This window comes from Lycorma delicatula, chromosome 1 (genome assembly GCF_047948215.1).
Source record: "Lycorma delicatula isolate Av1 chromosome 1, ASM4794821v1, whole genome shotgun sequence".
NCBI classification, from domain to species: domain Eukaryota; kingdom Metazoa; phylum Arthropoda; class Insecta; order Hemiptera; family Fulgoridae; genus Lycorma; species Lycorma delicatula.
In genome coordinates, this window is record NC_134455.1 from 246227428 (window position 1) to 246250513 (window position 23086).

Below are 23086 nucleotides of genomic sequence, written 5' to 3' on the forward strand. Positions count from 1 at the left end.
ATAATAATTTAAAAATATTATTATATTTTTATAATACAATAATAATATTTTAAAATATTATAGTAGAATAAAATAATTTTGAAATATATTTTTCTTATAAAAAAAAAAAAAAAATTTTAATTTTTCTTTATATTTTTCTCTTTAGAAAATTATTATTTTTTAATAAAATTACTAGGTCAATATTATTACTTGGTATCTAACATTCATTTTTAATGTAGGTTTAAGTTTAAAATAAACAGTTAAATGTGCCATATTTTATTTATACAAAGAAATTCTATGGAAGAACAGAAAAACCCCCAAAACCTATAAATAAAATATTCATTTACTCTCACACTAACCAAGATTTACAATTTACGTGATTATAACTAAGTATAATCAATTTAGGAATCATTTACAAAGGTCATCTTAATCTTACCGGGAGTGCCATGGGTATAAAGCAACAGTTTAATTTGAACAGTGTAATATTGTATATAAGTCTAATTAAGTCATAATGCATAATTTGGTATACACACTCTAGTCTAGTTAAACTCTAGTTTCTCTTGTATAGTCTAGTTATAAATTGGTTGCCACTCTAAATAAAGTTGTCCTGTAAATAAAGTGTATACTGAAATTTGACAAAAAGATGGAATTTGTATAATGTTCTGTAAATTCTAAAAGAGCGGAAAAGGAAATACTGTGGACACGTAAAGTAATAAAAAATATAATCTGCTGGGAGGTATATTCTGGTATAAAATTTGAGGATGACGAAGATCTAAAATAAGATTTCCCGATTTAAAAGTCTTTGATTATCGTTAATAAATAACCATAAATGGAACATTTTAGAGCAGGATTAATAAAATTATGCAAACTATAATATTCTTATTAAAGCAAAGTTTATTTTCAAAGATATTTTCAAAAGATTTACTAATTTGCGACAAAAATTCTGATTTCTCAATCGTTGTAAAGTTAATTTTAAAATACACACAGTTGTACTTGTTTTTCAGAAAAAAGCTTTCCCTTTATTATAAGTCAAAGTTTAGTTTAGTGAGAAGTTTTGGTGCCGTAAAAGATTTTTTTTTTTTATTATAAGACACGACAACTTTACAACCTGTTAAGCAAGATAATTGAACGATAAGTAAACAAGATGTATTTGAACTAACATTAGGTTGCCATAGACCCAGCGGCTTGTGACTTAATAATGAAATAGAAGAGCACTCCGTACGGCCAGACCATAAAATCACCTAATTGAAACGATAAGGCAAATCAAGAATATTGTTCCTAAAAGCTTAAAACATTAAAGCTTGTAAATGAAAATACTTATTTGATAATCGGTCGACGAAATAAAATAAAATATTTGCTGATATAATATTTAATTCTGTTAATTATTAGAGCAAAACTTAAAGATGGTTAGCATCATACCAAAACGACCATTATTACTATGATCCTTTAGCATCCGAGCATTAAAAGGTACTTATTTTTAAATGGATTTGAAACATAGTCTTACAAATATAATTTAGACAGCGTAATTGTAAACAACATTGTATGACATGATTGGTCTGAGGTAAGAAAAAACACTGAATTATCGTTTAATTTTTAATTTGTCATCAGTGTTTGATCGGTTTGATGCAGTCGTTTGATTGTTTTGTTTACTAAATCTTTATCTGATATTAGCAAATTTATTTACGTATAAAGGCTTTTTTTGGTTGCATGGATCCACTTGCGATGTCTTTACTTCGTCTACCCTTTGTAATTTTACCAACTAAATACTAAACGTTTGCAACTTCGAATATATTGTATTTTCCTATCTTAATATCTCTTCATTATACGCCATCCTTCGTATTTGATTCCCTTTGTTTTGCTCTTATTTACTTTGTAACTGAATTCTCCCTTGGAACTGAGTCAGTATATCGTGATATACTGACTTAGTTAACTCATCTCTAGTTTTAACAATATCAACGAATCTTAACGTTGTTATTTTCATCAGTGAGCTATTATCGCGCTGTATAAATTTTCTATTAGGTTCTTTATTTAATCTGCGATATAAAAATGGAATAAAGTAAAGAAGGGCTACGTCCTCGCTCTTTCTCTACCGGAGACTGTCTTTCCTCATTTTGTATTCTTGTTATATCTGATTCTTGTACAAATTGTGAATAAAACTTTCTCTGTATTTCATCTTTATTTTTTTACCTTGATATTATTTCATTATACATTATTCAGCTCTTTTCTAAGATCTACAAACGTCTTTTTCATAGCATGTCTTACAATAATTTGAGTGTTAAAAGTGCTTCTACTTTTTTTGAAGCCAAATCGTCTTCTAGTTAATAATTTTAAATAATAGTGAGAACAACCACTATTTGTCGTACATTATTTCTACCTACATTTAAAATCATTTTGATTTTTGAAAAAATACAGTTGTACTTAGAAATTATTTTAAACTGACATCTGAAGGTACTTCGTAATCTCATAATCTTTCGATATTAACGAGTAAAGTCTATTCTCCAAGATCAGTATTTAGGTAATATATCATCAATTATACTTTTCACTCTTTAATTCTTACAGAGTTCAGTCAAATTCAGATCGTAGTAACTCTCTTCTAAAATGATTAATTTCTTTTTACTGCTCAAACACTAATGAACATGGGATATTTTTTCCATTCAATACATTTTTATGTGTTCTTGCCTTATATCAGCATTCTCTTTTCTGGATCATTCACATGAACTTCCGATTTTATTTCATTTTGGCTTCATTAGCGCCAAAATTTTCGCTTATTTTTCTGTGCTAGTCTTATCTTTCCTGCAATTTCTTTTTCAACATCATTATATTTATCCTTCGGGGTAATATAGATTTCTTATACACGTATATAATTTTCTAGATTCATCATCGTTTGCGTTTTTCTACTTTTTGCCTTCATCTATCAGTTCTAATACATTTTTTTATCCAAAATTTTCTACTCATTTTTATCTTTCTACCCAAAGTCTTCTTTTCTGTATTAATAGTTTTTTCGGTTATGGTTTTTTTTTTTTAAATAGAGCTTAAAGATGATGAATAGTGTGTGATGAATATGTACGAACAACCATATTTTTCGAGTTTTATAATTTGTATACTTTTTTCAAAAATATTAACCCAGAAACTTATAAGTAAAATAAAGAAAACAAAAAATATTTGAATATTTTGTTTTTATTTTTAAAATTAATTCGATAAAAGCTTTATAAAATTTTTTACAGAAAGTTTTATTTTAAGAATTTATAAAGAAAGGTTTTCAGTACATTTTAGCATTATCATTTTATAATAACAATAGGGAATTGTAATGATGAAGAATCTGCTTATTTACTTAGCTTTCTAGAAGTTTATACTTTATTTATTTTGAATGTAACATACAGAATGTAAAAAGTTCTCACAGTTGGTTAACAACTAAAAGTTGAGTAAGAAGTTACGGGGCAGGTTTTTCTTATCACTTGTTTGTTTAATGGTTTCTTGGAAAAATACATTTTCTTGCATTAATAATAATAACTGTTGCATTAATAATCCTCCGCCATTTATATTTTCAAAATTAAAAGAAAAGTGATTATAAAAATAAATCTGATTAAGACGAAAGATTTTATTTTACAACCTTCAAGTTATTCGTGTGTTAAATTACGTAATCTATAAAATTCCCCCTTATCATATTGTTATGCGTATTGGCATTTTTATAATATTTTGACAATTATATATACTGCTTCCTTTCTTTATTCATTTTTTCATAAATTTAGTTAATTTGATCTTACGCAATATCTTGCCTAATAATGACAATAGAGTAAAAATGCTGGCTTAAAGTATTGTATAAATCAGGTATTAATTCTAATTTTTATTTATAAGTATTTCTTTTGTTAATGGTGGCAGATAGTGAGACGGTCGACTTATGAACTAATCTACAGTGAATTTTGTTTCTTATAATCTCATCATGCCAAACCCTTTTGGATTTTTTTTAAATTCTGATTTGTAAGAGATGGATAATTTATTACTGATTGTAATTATTGTTTTTCGAGTTATGATTCATAAGATTTTGCTTAGTACTTGTTTATCGCTATATAAAGAAATAATTGGAATACGCGGGAATGATAAACTGGCCTTTTTTCTCGCTACATAATCTCAATTCTATAAATTCCTGGAACCCTAACATCAACGCAACTCTGAGTAACGTCTTCTTCACAATGACAAGGATAAACCTTTAGATTTGTCGTCAGTTGTAAGCTTTGGTTCCATCCAAACAGTTTAATTAATTGTACTCACCGAGTGCATAGCTTGTATAAAAGAATTTTGTACTGAGTACAAAATATATAAAAGAAAAATATATTTAAAAAAATATATAAGTGCCCAGTTGCTGTATTAAAATACTTCTGAGGTTTTTAATTTTTTTTTAAGATTTTTTATCGGTGGCATATTTCTCAAATCGAGCCAATTTTTATACAAATCGACAAGTCAAAATTTTCTAATTATTGTGGGTTTTTAACACGGCACGTTTAGGTAACAAATCTAAAATTATATAATATAGAGATACTTCTCCTACTTATTATTTTTGGAGCTTATTAATTAATAAAACTATTTACAACAGGGTTGATTAAAACAAAAGCTTTGTGCAAAGACCTCAAATTTGCTTTATTATACTAAAAAGAAGAATTTTTAACCTTAACGAAACCTGAAGAAGAGTTTTTACAGAGTTTAAAATACCTTAAATATCTTTTCGTAGTTCTGGACTATTTTTTAGGTTATAAACGTAAACTGTCTTTATTTCATGACCTCAATAAAAATCACGTATTTTGAATGTTTCATAACTTGAATAAATAATGTACGTTAATAAATTATATTTAATACGCCGTATTTTAATTTCGAAGATTAGTAAAAACGGTTTTTTTTCTTTTTTGTCTCAAATTTTATTTACAATTGGTTTCATTCATGCAGAAACCATAAGTAAATTGTATCATAATATTGAAGTGAAAAGGTTTGTTTTTTTTTTTGTTTCACTTGTAAAGGAGCTTCCATAGAAACCCCGTAACATAATTCATTCAATAGTCATGTATAGTTCGTCTAAGAAAGAATTACATTAATAGTCTAATGAATTACTCAAGTAAAAAGAAAAACAATAACATCAAATAAAATATAACACAAGAAAATTTAAAGAAATGAAACGAAGAGACAGTGAAATCATAATCAAATAGCTTCCAAATAAATATTTAGAAGATGCACAAAACTCAAGAGATGAAGATTCACTCCGAGTATCACCAAGAGTCTCGCATGGAAGTTAGTAACGTTGAGACATGCCATCGGTAGGTCCTCATATCTCTTTGACAAAAGTAAATCATTTGTGACTTCATTAATAGAACGCGATGCCCTCGGTGTACGCAGCACTGGCGCGTTTACCACAATAGTGAAGTTGACTGAGAATCCATCTTATCAACTGTAGCCTCGCTATCTGAGACATCCACATTGATCACAATATTATCTACAATAGTTTACGCGGGATAACTTCCTAGCATCTCTTTCTGAAGTCATGAAATATCTACGCTTCTTACTAAATAATAAACAAGATCCATTAGTTTCAGTAGCGTGAATATGGATCAGCTGACGACTGATCCATATTTACATGTCCTACTAGGACACGGGTGAAGTGAACCAAACAAAATAGAAAGTCTTAGCAACTAGTCAAAAATAATATTTATAATACAATACCCTCGTAAGTCGCACAACATAATGATCTACCAATAAAGTGCACTGTTTATGAGAAAATTAGTAAAAACTTACGAAAATATTTTCCTTAGGTTACGTGATACATTACTTTTTTAGAAAATTCGTGGACTAATTTCTTCTTTATCACTTCTTTCTCTTTTATAAGGCAATGCTTGAAATTAAAATATCACTGTTACACCAGTATTGAACCAGTCTAACATGATATATTCATTATGTGTATTTTCGGTGCAAGAAAATTTTTGAATTATTCTTTGGTTGCTCAAAACTGTTTTTTTTTGTTTCAAATTTCAGTTATCTGAAGTAATTTCGCTTCAATTGTTTTAAATTACTTGTATTAAAAATATATTTGTAAGTGTTTCGTATCTACAAAATATATATTCGTACATCCATATTTTTAATTACTTTGTTAGATGTTTTGTTATTGTAAAATTGAAAACATCATTACAATGTAATTATTTATAAAATTAAGTTTATTTATAAATTCATGGGTTACTAAGATAATGTTCTCACAAAATCCTTTATCTCCTATTTAAGAAATAGGGAAGAAACGGTTCGGATCAGGCGAAAACTGATTTACTTATTTGAAGATATGTATTAATTTATTAACTAGTTCATTTCCACGAGACTTCTACAGAAACATAAAACTTAATCTGTTTACTAAATGTCCAATAAACGTTTTGCAAGTAAAAACGTAAAACTTGCAATAAACGATGAGCAAGTAAAATTTTAATATGAAATATATTTTTTTTTATTAAAACTACTTATTTATTTATTTTTTTAATTCTGCTATTAGTGTTTGATTTTTATTTAAATAAAAACCGATATTTCTTGGAGAATATACGTATTTATGATATATTCCTTGCAGAAGTAACGAATCGCGTAGGAACATGGTTAGTGGCATTGTTAAGGTATCGTCATGAACTCGTTTTATGAAATTATACAGTGATGCCCATCACGTGAGTAGTGACAGCTGTCTATCTGTGGCTCTGATCGAAGCTTCTCCGACAATAGGTTGTCATTAGATTTACTGAAGGAGGATCTGTTTCTGAATTCAAAGTTTCTGTAACTGAAATTAATTTGATACAACAATTTTGCAAATCACAAGGTTGATTTTGAACATTTTAATATTGAAGCAGTTAAATCGGAAAACGTTTTCTTTTAAACTCCACTTTCCTGAAATGAATAGTTGTATGGATAGCTACAAAATTACTTTCAATATCTTAGGCCTTTTGTATAAGTAGAAAATTATATTCATTTGTTAATAACATTAAAAAATTGAACTTCTTAAGTAGTAACTTTTTAACTTACATTCTTGTAGGTTCTGTTAGTTCCGTTTTTAACATTTTGTATTAAAAATAAATATTATTATGTAAGAAACAACTTCATACAAGAAAAACCTTTTTTTATTCTAATTAAAGCGTAATATTTTTTTTACTTTACTAAAACCTTTCTCCTTACGGTAGGAGAAAGGCTTTAGTGGATGTCAGTAGTTAAATTGCCTCAATAAATCCAGGACAATTTTACCGATTTCATTAAATAGGTATAAATTCATTCTTTTCAATCACGCGACTAACTACAAATATAATATTTTGAGGAAACACAATAACTATCGGTAATCGCCGTTTTATACAACCGGAAAAACCAGAATTATTTGAAATTCATCGAATAAACATATCATATGAAGTATTTGAAAAGCTGTTTTAAAACATATATATTTGAAATGAGCTTTCATCAGTTTATTGCACAAAATCAGCACAGAATCATTAGATATATGGAATCAATATATATATATATATATATATATATGCTTAACAGCTTTACAAATGCTTGATATTCCACAATTTTTATTTTTATTTTATGAGTTATGTGGTCGGCTTGTAGAAAATGGCATCTATGGTTCATTGATTTGTTTATATATATATACACAGTCGTTAATTTAGACAAATTAAGTTAGTGTTTGGTTATTAATTTAAATAAAAACAAACACAAGAAGATAGATAGGTGGTATCAATCTGGTGGATGTAATATACCTCATAAATTCTCTATCTATCTCATAATCTATTTTTCATAATCGGTCAAAGGAAAAAATTCCTTTTTTTGAAAGAGATATTCTTGTAATATCAATTTGATTTTTAGCTTGCTTTAAAATCAACATTTTTCTACAACATTTTTTCTGTTTTATTTTAAATAAAATTCGGATTTAAACTTTAATTTTATTTATTTTCAGTTGACTTTTGTTACACATCTATCTTATCAGACTTGAATTCTAAACGAATTGGGTTACAAAAGTTTTATTTTTTTATTGACTAATAACAAAGGAAATTAACCCCAACCATGAAAAAGCGGTATGGTTTTTACTACAATTTTCAGACCTTTGTTTAAATTCTGTTACTCATACGATTAAACATTAAGTATAACTTGGTAATGAAGTAACACCAGAAAGAATTAACATGAAATGGGTTGGCCCAGTTGTTAATGACAGAAATACGAGTATTTACAATAGTATTCATTCACAAGTCAGATGATCAAACAGCATTATTTGAGATACTGTTTTTTTAATGTTAACAACGGATATACATATTGTCTTTGTAGTTAAGAAGTATGCGTCCACTTTTTTTAAACTTTTTACATCTTAGTTCAAAAAATTAAGAACTTAAGTCATAACTGTTGAGTTAGATATCTTCATAGTATCACTTCTATTTCTTTTAATGATTGAAACAAGAATAGTTTCTGTCTAAAGCAGAACTTTTAAAAAAATGAAATTTATTCCCCACTTTAAGTTTAACCAAATCGGTCATTAGCCGATTTTAATAGTTGTGTCAATTTATTATATCATTGAAAGAGCAGGTAATAGTTAATTGTTTCCTACTGATAAATGCCATTTCATGACCCGATTGCAAATTTGGGTAAAGTATAAGACCATAATCGTGGAAAGTTACTTTCAGAAACTAAAAATAATATTATGATTTTAAGTCACCTATCGGGCTGGAATTGATTGGAATCGGAATTGCTTACATTGATTTTTTAAATAAATTATAAATAAATAAAATTTTGAGCCACTATAAATAAAGTTTATGGTGGCTCAAGAGGTGTAAACACCAATTACTTGTGATACATGAATTTTTGTATTAAGTTTCACGAGCTTTCTTAAGTTATTTATTAATTTATAAAACAGAGCAGCAAAAATTCCATTAAAATTTGCGTCGTGCAACGGATTTTAATTTTATTAGGTTTTTAAGATATTATTGGTAGGTCTTTCCTTCAGGCTGCGTTGTTTGTCCTGCCGTCTGTCAGTCGATCCTAGCATTTTATCTTCTACATTGTACAAATTAAAAGCGAAACGATACTGAAAAGCGTTACGTACAAAAAGGTGACCTTCAGCCCTACTATAAGTTCTGATATTTTGTAACTCTAGTAACTGGAGAGAAAAACAACTAGAAAAATATACATTTTCTTATATGTATATATATATATATATATGTTGAATATATACTGATGCTTCTCAAAATATTAAAATTTTTATACACATTTTCTCAATATAGTTTAAGTAGGATAGAACTGTACACTTTGTTTTTTCTTCACTGAATATAACATAATTTAAACTAATTTCCTGTGGAACTAACCGCATTCTGAGTGTACCTAGAGTGCGGTTAATTTTTCGTTTTACAGGGAGGAAAGGGAGGAAACTTTATAAAATTAATTAAACCCAAAGAGATATTGATAATTTCATGATTAGCCTTTGTACGTATAATATTGATGTTTGTTTACGTGTATGTACGTAAATACTCGTAAATATTTACATACTTAACGTGTACGTTATTATTTCTCTATGTATCTCATAATTATTAAATTGTTTATCTCATTTGCATCTTAAAGTAGTAACTTATTTGCCTGAAAATTAGTCATCTAGAACCGGTAAACTTAATATAATACACTAAAAATAACCATAAAAATCACACTCATTCGTCCTTCTGGGGACAATATGGACCGGAAAACTGCTGATTATTAACAGTGGTAAACCTCTATCAGTATAAATCATTACTGTGAAAAAGGATTCCTTACATTTCCCTTGAATGCATTATATTTGTAGTTTTATTTTATGACTATCCTATCTATCGTACAACTAATATATATTTATGTAAATTTCTCATAAATATTGGAATACCATAAAAGATATGCCGTCAAAAACGTTGAGAATAACACTTTATATCGCAAGTGTTACTTGTCACGATACTAATATTTAAAATTAATAGACAGTACGCCAACTTATGATATAAAAGCAAAATCTAGTTCACAGCTTTAGGAAGGCTATATCAAATTATGAGAACATTTATTTATTTTATTGGAAAACAGAATAATGGAGTTGTATGAACTAACTGAAATTATGTGACAGATTGAATGAGTCCCTCTTAATGCATAACGTGTCACAGTTATTTTACCGGACTGTTTTTTAAAATCTCTGACTTGAATTTTTCTATAAACCGTCACAAGGTTTGGTTTTTTCTAAGCATAGAAAAAGAATAGCATCATTTCTCTTGCTTTAAAAGTATACTTCTATTATACTTTTAAAGCAAGCACTCTTTTAACTTTAAGATGGAAATCTTTTTATCCCCTACTTAGCACCGGTGAAATCTACCTCCGCCTTCCGACATGCCGAAAGGGATTTTTTTCATTCATTTCCCTACGTAAATTTTTTATTGGTTATTTCAAAAAGTACTACTTTCAATAAACTAAAAATTTAAAGTTGTAATTACAACTTAATTTTGATTTTAATCTTCCTTTTTAATTTCAACAACCCTAAAATTTCTTGGACCTCGAAATTTTGGTATGAAACAATAAACCTTACAATTCAATACAGACTTCCAAAATTTCAATGCAGTTCTAAACTTTTAAATTACTGCAAAATTCCAATGGAAGGAGCTTTTTAAGTCAGTATCCTGATTTGAAATGCGAATAATGAATGAAACGTTTTTCATCGATACAGTCGAGCAATAGACAGCAATTTACATATAATGACGATTCTAAATGGAGGTATTTATAAACGTGGTTGCTTTTCAGTAAAGTAAGAATATACTTTGTTGAGGTATATTTGATTATAATTGCAGTTTTTTTTTTCATTCATTTCATGTCACTACTGGGTTTTAAAGAATTACTTACGTAGGAAATCCTTTTGTATGACTTTACGTCTATACAACTGTTTATAAACGGTTCTAATTGCGTTATATTGTCTAAGTACACTGTTTGTTACTGAACTATAATAAATGTAATACTTAACCGAATTTTTCAACCAAAACACTATAATTTCAGCTAAAAGAAGCAAAAAAATTAACATAATGATAAATGATTCAAGTTTATTCATTTATATTTCAAACTTCTCATAACAATTTAAACATTCTCATTCATTACTTGTATTTCACATTTATATACTAACTGTGAAAGCTCTTCCAAAGAAAATTAGGCATTATAATTTGCTATCTTGTTTTTTGATAATGCAAGAGAAAGATCGGTTTTTGTTGGACAAGTTAGTTATGTATAAAATTTAGTTTGAGTTATCGAAACAACTCTTCATATGTTACCTCAGCCGTGGTTCCGCATCAGTTAATCACACTTGGTTTCCAATTCTATTTTTTCATAGTTCTTCGTTTTATCCTCTGGTCATCTGTACTGTTTTTTAAGATATATTTTGTAGTTTGTAGCTCTCTTTTTAAAAAGATAGAAAAAGTTATCTCTACAAATGAATATATATTCATCGACGAAGGCGTAACTTGCTCAACAGAGAGCAACGGCTCATTAGTTGAACTATACATTGTTTGTAGGCAATTTAAGAATAATTTTTTTTAATACAAGACGTTTCAACGTTTTATACGTTTTTTTTTATGTATAGTATATCTCGTTTCTGCACAGTTTTATTGTACTTGAATAGATTGTTGAGAAAGCAAGTTTTGAAAATCAAAGCAAATTGTTTTGTTTTCTTTGAAATTTGAAAGAAAAATACGTTTGATTTCATATATTAATTTTTCAATTAATAATGAGATAAAAAAACGTATAAGCATTTAATCCTTATTACTATATACAAATTAAAACGTGTAGGTTTTTTAATAAATTCAGTTTGAATGATTGATAGTAAGATCTTGCAATTTTTGTACTCCAAACTTTTGTTGGTTTTTAGAGTTAAATAAGTCTATTAACTAACTGAGGGTATAAATGAGTTATTTCATATTGTAGCCGTTGATCAAAGCAGAAGGAATTGGTGATTAAGTGAAAAGGAAAGTTCCTGTCAGAATGTTCCTGTTCTATTAAAATGCTTCAGCACTTTTATCAAACACCCTATTTGACCTTTTTTAAATAAGATCCCTGGAATTTACTTTCTAAAAAATACAAAGAAGATTGATATATTTTTCTCAGTTTAGCACTTCAATTATCTTTCTATTTATTACTCTGTAGGGTTTCTCTTTTCATTGTTTGAAATAAATTATTTACTGCATACAGTCTTGGAATCAAGAAAGGTTGAGTAATAACGAGTTTTAATTGACTGCTTTTATAGTTGCAATTACTAGTTAATTAGAACTCATAGTTCTACATCAAAATTTACGTAATTGAATGTACAGTAATATTTTCTCGCAGTAAATAGAAATCTTGAACGTCCTAACAACATTACTTCTTAGTGTAATAGGACGAATCCGCTGGAACTGATTAAGAAGAATTTAACGTATTTGAATGTATTCGTCGGTTTTGCCAACACTTTTTCAATGTCAATCGCTCTCCTTATCTTACCTCTTGAAAAAAGAAATTTTGCTTCCCTTTTTATCTCCAAAAGCTTATAGCCTGTAAAAAAATCCTAATTTTTTTTAAATTTTCTATGGCCATACTTTTTTTTTTGAAGAATATATTTAGCTGTAAAGAAAACAAAGGTGAATATTTATTATTCGCTACTTTTTTTTAAAAGTATATAACGGCAATAGAGGTTATTTAGTTATTTTTTAAAAACTAAAACAATTTAATTAAATATTCAACCCGCATCATCTACTCTTGAAAACAGTAGTAGATAAACCCCTCTACACAGTCTTTCTCCTTAAAAGCAGTGTACAGGCCGAGATAGTCACCTTTCCGGGATCAAACGTTTAACTCTCACTAGTGGGCGTAACTAACTTGTTCACAGCAACAAATACAAGAGGGTCATATGATAAGCTTCAGGGACAAGATGGTCAGTTTCTCTCTCGACCACGTCAGTAATCGATAAAATGAAATCCAAAACAGACTATCCGCTCTTGGAGATGGAAATATTGAGTTGATTCATACACATATGATCCGTATAATTATTTTTTTTTTTTAAATAATAAATTAATAATTTTTTTTCTGCCCCAATCTATGAAATAAATTATTACTTTTGTTATTATTATCTTTTGTCATTTAGATATTGCGCACGTATGAATTTGAACTTTTCTGCATGAGCTGTCAGAATAGAAGCAATTTTAAAAAGTATCAGACTATTATTGGTGATGAAATTTCATTCCTAAAACAGGAATTACATTAAATTTTTAACATTTCAATCTATCAACTTGAAAGTGATTTTTATTTTAAAAAAAAAGCTTTATCAGGGTGAAATTTTTAGCCTTTTTCACAGAAATATACGAGTAGATTTAATATAATATAAATTAAAAATTAAAAAAGTTACTTATGTTAAATATAAAATAAGACCGAATAATAATAAAAACGTGCAAAAAAGTTGAACAAAATTAATATTAATTAAATTAAAAAAATAAGGATTAAAATCAAAATTAAGTTGTAATAACAAATTTTAATTTTTTGTTTAATGAAAGTAGTACTGTTTTAAAAAATGAATTAACAGGAAATGAAAAAAATAAAATCCCTTTCGACATGCCGGAAGGCGGAGATTTCACCGGTGCTAAGTAGCGGATAAAAAAATGTTCCATCTTAAAGTTAAGAAAAACTTCAGATTTACTCAATACTACAATGTTTGCATGTGAAAAAACGTTTCACATGTTCACCGCACGACAAGCCCCATCTTACAATTCCAGCAACATTTTGGTCATCCCTTGCCGTAAGGATTAGTCATATCAAAACTTTCTTTCAGACAGAAGTTTTAGGTAATGTTTAGAGGACTAACGACCACTTTAAACTGATTTGATACTGTGCCGTTAAGGGGATACGATTTTTTTTGTCTTCGGAACATCATTTTTTCCACGCTATGGGCCAATGTTTGTTGGTATCAAAATATTTTACTCAGATAAGTTTTAGGACCTTATCCATAAAATAGTAGGAACTTTAAACGAATTCTGTATTTTACTTAATAAGAAAATTATACCGATATTTTATTTTTTTCAAAAAAGCCCTACCTAAAAGGGTAAATGATTACTTTATTTAAATGGTCAAGATTAATTTCTATGAATTTTGTAATTTTTAATACAAGAAATACACAACGACATAAAACGGTAAAAATAACGGAATGGAATTTCAGTTTGTTAGTAGAGGAAGACAGTTGTTGAAAGGTTTCGAGATGTGTTTAGCAGCATAGTAGTACGATGTTTATACATCCTAACGCGTAAACTGTTTCTAATCTCCTAAACGTGATAACACTTCATATCACGTGACTTCAGTCATATCACATTCATTTTCAGGCATGGTTTTCCGGTTGATGGGTGAAATCGCTGTATACTTTAATGCCCATTACTTTCATAGTAGCAGCAAGGTACCGACATCGGAAGTAGGCTTTCGTGAAGGATCCGTTACGTGGCAAAGAAATGATAAAGAAAATATACTTGAATCTTTTTGAATATGTACAAGGATGACAAGGAAAATGAAAAGTCATCATTAAGTCTTGACTGCTAATATTAGCCTCAATTTAACTTTGCCTATCTTAAGAGACTGGTCAGCCAGGATGTGGAATGTAAAAAAAAAAAATTTAAGAATTGATATCATAAACACTATTATAGTGTCTCAAATGATACATCTTAATGGTAATGTTGTTGATTGCAATGGTACAAATACTTTTGGGTTATTTACAAAGAGTTAAGATATAAAAAGATCGTTAAGTAACAACTATATGAATTTTAAAAAAATACGACAGCCTCCGGCGTTAACACACCGGGTTGGTCTAGTGGTGAGCTCGTCATCGTAAATCAGCTGATTTCAAAGTCAAGAGTTCTAAGGTTCAAATCTCAGTATAGGCCGTTACTTTTATACGAATTCAAATACTAGATCGTGGATACCGGTATTTTTTTGTGATTGGGTTTCAATTAATCACACATCTCAGAAATGGTCGATCTAAGACTGTACAAGACTACACTTCATTTATATTTATATATATCATCCTCATTCATCCTCTGAAGTAATACCTTGTGGTGGTTCCGAAGGCTAAATAGTAAAAAGGTTCCTTGAATGTGAAACTCGAAGATATTTCGAAATTTTCCGGAAGTCGAATCACAGTACCCATTACAATAGGTAGCTTTCTTATGAAATCTACCTAAAAGCCTCCGGTGTAACACAGAAAGCCATTATACATTTCGTTGCGAGGGAAGAATCGAACATGGGAAAACTATAAATTTTATACAATAAATAACGTTTACTGTAGTGGTGGTTTATTCTAGTTGTGGTGATAATTTTTTATTCCTTATCAGCAGTAATTAGTTTGATTTAAATAGCTGGTAAATAGGTCTGGTGAAAAAATCTTCTTCTCCGATTCCCCTGATTTCATTCTACAATACGAGTAACGATTGCAGATTTTTACCCTCAAACAAACTTTCGCAGACTCGTAATGGATCCCTAAGTCTGGTTTTCTTGGATTGAAAGTATTTTTTTCAAATCTCGCTCTTAGGTTACTATCTTCTCTCTGTGAGCTTATTGACCCACCTTCGAGATAGAAGCATCTGCTAAATTTCATTTTTCTGTATATCACCATCTATAGGTTGGAAAGCTGTTTGAAGGTTACCATATTTTGTTATCACTTATTTTTACTGTTTCGTAGTATTAGAAACTAAATATAAAACAAATAAAAATAAATATAACACTTGCACAATATTTCGCGTATAATCTTAAATCTTTTAAAAGAACTCGCTGACAATAATTTGTTCAGTATTCATTGGTGGATGGTGTCCAGTCGTTGTACCCTCACAAACAGAACACAATATGTTAACTACGCATAAGTATACCGTATCTCACAACCACATAAAGCTGCAGCTGAAATTCTCTCCTGCAAATAATAGATCCTTAAAACATTACAATAATTTAAAAGTAATGTTTCGTAAAATAAATAAAAAATGTAACATGTTCTTGAACAAAAAATAACAGTACTACTAGTTGTCTTAGTTTTTACCTCTCAATAACATCTATTTTATACGAAAGAAGGTTAAAAAAAAATCATCCATTAAACGAAATAATAAATTAATTAAAGAACTAAAAGTAAACATTATTTTAATCAATATTTTCGCCTTAACTACTATTAATAGTAATTACTTTCATAAGAACTTAAATTTATAATAAAATTTTCAGTCCTTGAACTTCAACAGGAATTTGCATATAGAGCAACTGACCTTTAATTTTTTTAACATTCTTCAGTCGTCTAAATAATGCTTTCAAATTCTGATTTGCATGCTTCCACAGCATCTGAAACATATTATGACATGCAAATCGATTTTTAACAAGAACTCATATTAGTTGTTTGTGGTTAAAGCTGGGATGTTTGGAAGTAAGCATGTCCATCTTTTATTAGACTGTTCATCTTATTTGATTTTTTTTTATATTTTCTTACTAAGATTTATTAATTGTTAAGTTTCATTTTAACATAACTTCCCTGACATTGATTTTATTTTTCTTCTATATTTCTTTTATTTCTCGTGCTCGTCTACCATAAAAATCTGTTGCCTTATCTTCTTGGGTGCTGTGGTATGTAGCATTGTATATTATTATTATTATTTTAGAGCAAAGAGGGAATAAGTTTTTCTTTCACCTGTATAGAAAAAATAGCGTTATCCATCTGTAAATGATAATTCCCAGAGGATGAAGATGATTTCTATCGGGCAAGATTTCCAAGGCAGAATGATTTCCATACTGGAATGAAGACAGAATCACATCCTGCATGAATATTTAATATTCTATTACCTTTCAAAATTGGAATTGATACATTTTATACAAAATATTACCGTGCTTTATGACGGCAGTAAGAATTAAAAATCGAATTTTCTTGTCAGTAAATACTAAGGATCTTCCTTCACCATGATCGAGCAATTTGTTTTAAATAAACAAATTTGTTTAGCTGTAGATCAAATTTTTAATAAAAACTGACCTATTTTTTTAAATGTATTGAACTGAATTCTTTTTCACCTAAAATCCAATTCAAGTTAATAGACGACCAAAGGTACTTTTACTTCCTGTAAATATTCCATCGGATTTTTATTTGAAATCATCTTTTCGTCAAGTAAAAGCAAATTTCGGGAATGTAAATTAATTATTATCCAGCGAATGGCATTCTTATCAAAACTTTCTGTGCCAATCACTTTCCTTACAGTTTTTTTCTGTTTCCTAGGTAACGCCAGCGGTTCTGAAGTTCCCAACTCTTTCTAATTTTATCAACTTTTCTTTTAAGGATTCCAGTGGCAATTGCAAAGTGATTTAAAACTTTTTAAGGGATTGATAATAACAGTACCTCCACCTTAATCTTCATTAGTCATAAATTCCATAGTATTTACAATATTTTTTGTTGTTGTTTATAAATGAATATTTTTTCCGTCTAGCCTAACCATTACATCGATTTAGAAAGAAAATATAAAAAATTAAGTGATTATAAATAAAATAGTCATTGAAGAAAAAATATTAATAAAAACACAAATACTAACAGAAGTACCCCATGAACGAAATAAATTCAATGCTGAGATGTATCTGGGTGGATACCAAGGAGTTGAGAACATTGAATATTATTTTGTAGACAAAGATTAGAAAGAGTACAAAATAAAATTTTATTCATTATCGTAAGGTAGGAAATTAATTATGTTGATGCTGTAATACTGCCCTGACAGATCTTCGATAAACAGTGGCGATAAATTATTTGATTTATTATTTTTAAATACAGCACAATTTGTTTTCACCGTGTTGCTCGATAGCACATTGACGAGGGGAGCGAAGCGTTATAGTGTTACATATTCTGTATAAACCCCGCCAGTTTCAGAGAGACAAACACTGTTTCATTCGCTACTATCTACTAGTAAAATGTAAATATTATTAGCTAATGAAATGTTGTATCGGTTTGTGGGCATTTATAACTATGAGAATAACAAGCGAAACATTGTATAGATATCTACTTATATTTAATTGTTTAATTGTTCATTGCAACCTTCTTATATACTTGTTTAGATAGGTACAGTCTATATATAGGTAGTTTAATAAACTTAGCCAAGAAAACGTTATAAATTTTGTATTATATATTGTTGAAATTAATTATTTTTAATTCCTATTATTTCCATTTTTTTTTTTTTTTTTTTTTTTTTTTTTGTTAAGTGCTTTTGCATTATATTCAATATATACGTCGCTGCAGTTATTTTATTGACAAAATAAAATGCGTTTTGAAGAATATAGATTTTTGACAGAATTAATGGAGATGATAAAAGCAGTAAGTGCAAAAAATTAGCTTTAATAATATATATTTACAAAACCGTTCGAACAATTTTTCTATTATCAGTTTACATTTACCATCCTTCACTTTAATAACTTCTTTTATCAATTTCTTCATAACTTACTCGTAAATCTTTCTCTAATTTACGAAAAATCACAGAACTTTTCAACCGCAAATATACATTATTTTTTGTATTGAAGTATAAAAACCTTGCAAGTTTATCGCTGTACAAACTCATACTAAATCACGATTGTAAATTATACTTTTTATTTCTTGTATTGTTTTTAACATATTATACTACATAACTGGGTTTAAAATATAATAATCTCTTTGGAATTTTGTTTTTCTTTTTTTATTACAATGATCAATTAAGATAAATAAGTACGGAAATTTAGCTGCAATACGAGTAATTGTATTTAAAATAATTTTTCCAGTATTAAAAGTAAAACTGATAAGAGATACCAAAAAATCAGCCAATTTTAGGTGGTTGAATCAGATATTTATTTTTTACCACAAAATCAGTCTCCAGAACATACATATCCTACCCCGTTTCTAATTTACTTTCGATGCATTATTCTCATTTTATAATGTTCGTCTTTCGGAATGACATTATTAAAATAACAAAGTTGTAAAAGAAGTTTTAAACTTACATCGTAAGAATAACGCTGGTGAAATACGACCTGGCGTCTGCACTGAACGATGTCATAAAACAAAGCTCACAAATTTTTATAATAAAACCACCGGTATTATGTTAAGATGACGTAACCGCAAGTATTTTAAATAAATTAAAAATCTATATTTTATTTTCTGAAATCCGAACTATGACGCTTTATCTTTCAAAAGCGACTTAAGAATTATAATCAGTGAATGAAGTAGAAAAAGTGAAGGTCTGAGAAAGACCTGATCGTAACCTTCAATCGGGTTTATTTTGCATTTCTTTGGATTTTATAGATTAAAAGCAAGTATACACATGCTTTTTTTACTACCATAAATACCCGGGTTTCACTATGGATTTTTGTTTGTCAGAAATAAACTTCTACCGGGTGGTCCATTAAAATTGAGACACATTTATATCTCAAAAACTACACATTTTAGGAAAGAATTATTCCTATTAAGGTTATCCATTTCAAGGGAGAAATACGTTCACAACCTATGTTGTCGTTGATAAGGTCATTTCAAAGTCAACTTAATCTTTTTAAATAGGAACCTATATTTTTTATTGTAGAATCGAATTCTTTGCAAAAAAAATCCATTTCAGACTTTTTTCCTAAATTGATAGTTTTTTTAGTTATTCATCTTCAAAAATGTTCTAAGCCTATAAATAGGTGTTATTAGTTTCATTAGGTCTGGCTCAGCTGGCGAGTTACATCCAACTGATGTTAAATTTTAAATAAAAGAAAATTACATTTTAAATAAAAAACAATCAACGCTAACAATAATGAAGAAGAAAAAAAAGTTGAGCGTGTAAACACCACCGAACGTTTTAGAATAGCCAAAATTGAAGTTCAAATTTCAAATGTCATTTGTCTAAGTGAATGTATCAGTGTCTTCGATTAATTTTTTTATAACTTTGTTACTTGCCAACTATTAATAAATATTGAATTAATTGGTTTTTATTTATTGGAAATTATGGAACGATTTACAATTAGAGAAAAAACTGAGGAAATTTTGCTTTACAGGAAATGTCACCGAAATGTTGATCAGACAATAGCTTTGAATGTTCCACAATTCTCCTAAAGATATACTTCAAGTAGTGCTTCTGTGTACTGAATTATGAAACAGTTTAGAAGACGCTGGAAGTGTGGGGGGCCAAAAATGGGAACTGTCAAAATACTGTGACTGCAGAAAATAATGAAATAGCGGTGGCTACGACGGTCATGTAGATCCTTATGTTAGTTCAAGAAGAATTTCGTGTGATATCATGCCGGGATATCAAAATCCAGTGTTCTGAGAATATTAAAATGTCTGAATACCATATAGTTATTCTAAATAACTATATTCTATAGTTATTCTCCTGTAAAATTTAAATTTCCTATGAATCGGATTTCGAAAGATATTGAGATGAGTGAATGAGAAGTACTGCAAGTTTATATACATACAAATTAGCGATTAGATCTCTTTTTAAACCCGCAGGAATCGTAAATAAGATTTCTGGTTTTTAATTTTTTCAAATGCTCTCTTTTCAGCACGTCCTCATTTAATTCATTCCCACCTGTTACTTGTCTGCGCTGATCGTTTAACAATCAAACATCTCAAAAATTAAGAAACGATGAAATTTTTTCTAGTCATGGTGAACAACTTTTCACCACCTTGATCATTTGCATTTCTACCAGTCGACTAGGAAATAAAAAGTACCTAGAATGTACAAAATTTGGCAAAGCTAATAAATCCCTATTTTTACCCGTTAGATTTAAGAAATAATCATCTGAATTATTGGTACTCGAGACCTAAGAGGAACTTTAAGATGACAGGTTTTGTAAATATTGCGATGAATGATTAAGTAAAAAAAATTTACATTGTTTTTATATGCGCGCGCGCGCGCCTACAATGAAATAAATAAATTTAATTAAACTTATATAACATTTGATCAAATGTAAATCATTAATTTTCTTAATTCCTTACTTTTCAGCCTAAGGATGACAAACTGTCGGAACACATGTTAATTATTTTGACGATATTCTTCCTAATACTGACTGGAATGTGTTTTGCATTTCTATTCAACTGTTTTAGAAAATTAGTCCGCGATCACCGAATTATCCAGGTAAGTGCTACATTTTAATTTACTTAGCTCCACTATTAATCACTAATTATTTAATTCTCAGTTAAATTATCAATTCCTAATTATCATTTATAAAATATAGTATGCGATACTTTCATTTTTTTCTTGTGAAATATTTGCTTTTATTTTGGGATTTTACTGAAAATTTGAATTTTTTATACCTTATAGTTTTCCATTTGAAGAGAAAAATTTTTCACGTTAATTACTGTCAATAACATTTATTTTGTACCAACAATATTTATTTTAGAAAACATACAGGTAATTTATATTCAAAACTGCTTTCAATAATTGTAGTCTGTTTATTTTAGGGCGTGTTTCTTTTCAATTTTTTATTTCTGTTAATTAAAATAAGCAACAAAATTTTGTTTTATAACTTCTCTGTGCAATATAAATTTGTTTTTCCTTTCAATAGAATGTTAACTAGAGTATTTACTTTAAATTTATTCAAGGTAATGGGTATAAAGTGTTCTTTTAAACTTCGATTATAAGTTATTTCTAAAGAAAAAGAGTAATGATTAATAATATGGTAATACTTTTTTCGGTTATCGCCCTCTTTCAATAAAAATAAATATATTTTTAAAGGAATATAATTAACATTTTTAAAATAAAAAATATTTTTATTTTTCTCATGTTGATAAAAAGTGATTTTAACTTTTTTTCTGGCGTTGTAACTTCAGTCGTAATAGAGAAGTGGCTTTATAACTTTATTAACCGCAGCTGAGCTGAAGCAGCTGCCCAGATCGTATTACACTGTTTTCTTATTTTATTTTCTGTGTGCTTCATAAATATACTCGTTTAATATTCTTGAATAAACGAAATATCCTCTGAATGGAGAATAGAAATGACTGCTAGAAATGAAGAAATAACCACAAAATTTGCTGCCATCCAAGCATTTCAAATACAAAGTTATTTTTTAAAACCAAGTTCATAATCACTGCGCCTACGTTTTATAATATATTTAATCTTAACCGTTGCGGTATATTTTTTTACGTAATTACACAATACTCTTAACTGTGTTAAATAAGAATATTTCTTATCCATTTTAGTATTTAAAACTCCCACCGTGTATGATCTTTTATTCACTAAAGTCTGCTTTTCCACGAATGTTATTACTTAGTAAATTTATTCATTTGCAGTTTCTGTATTCAGAATTATTAGAATATATATAATACATTGGAAAAAATATAATTTTTTCACCTAGAATATCTCGCAAATACTTTTAATATAAATATTTATTTAGGAGCGATAATTATCCTTTCCAAAAAAAAAACATAATTAATAACATAATATGGATAAACATGGTTAATCCATATAGGTAAACAGACACAAATCCTCCCGCGAGGATCCATTGAACAGTTGTAGATCGGTTATAAACCCATCATAATTTCGGTGGTGGCGAAGGTTTTCAGTGGGGAAACCTGGGTCAGTCTTTTATAAACAAGTGGTGGTCTTTCAAGAATACAGGAGAAAATCATTTCGTTGCAGTTTGTATTTGAGTTGATATATGCAAACTTGATGAGTAGTAATCCTCTGTTCCAGTCCTCCCCGTTAAATGTGGATGGTATCAGCAATACCTGGTGGTAGTCTTGAAACATTTCATCAGGAGAGTTTGTCCCTCTATAAGAAGCCTTTTTTTCACTTATCCATTCCGGTGTCTTACCCTTGGTTCTTTTCCCCAGAATTTTGTAAAGTTTGCTAACATCCGCTAGATTTGTGCCAAAGTTATTGAGAATTTTTCAGTTATTTGCGATCTTGTGCGCTTTGACAAAAGTGTCTCTGCCCAAAGTATGTCAGGGACTTTTCTTCTCATTTAACGACGTAGAAAAATCTAACGTAGAGCTGTGGTTCCTGACAGCAAAACCTGAACTTTTTAATATTTCCTAATATTCTAATTGTAACAAACCTAATAAGATTCTTTTTTTTAAAGGAAGGTTAATTCAATCTTGTTATTAGCTATTAGTTATATTACAACAAAAATA

The 23086-nt window shown here is 28.6% G+C and overlaps 1 protein-coding gene across 2 annotated transcripts in view; it reads left to right on the forward strand.

The window, feature by feature from the left end:
• Neto (Neuropilin and tolloid-like) overlaps nt 1-23086 on the forward strand; it is a 763546-nt gene that overhangs the window by 706743 nt on the left and 33717 nt on the right. For both annotated transcript variants that reach the window (XM_075375170.1, XM_075375179.1), the window contains one exon: nt 20958-21089. In XM_075375170.1, the coding sequence (XP_075231285.1) occupies nt 20958-21089 (132 nt within the window). The remainder of the gene's footprint in view (nt 1-20957; nt 21090-23086) is intronic.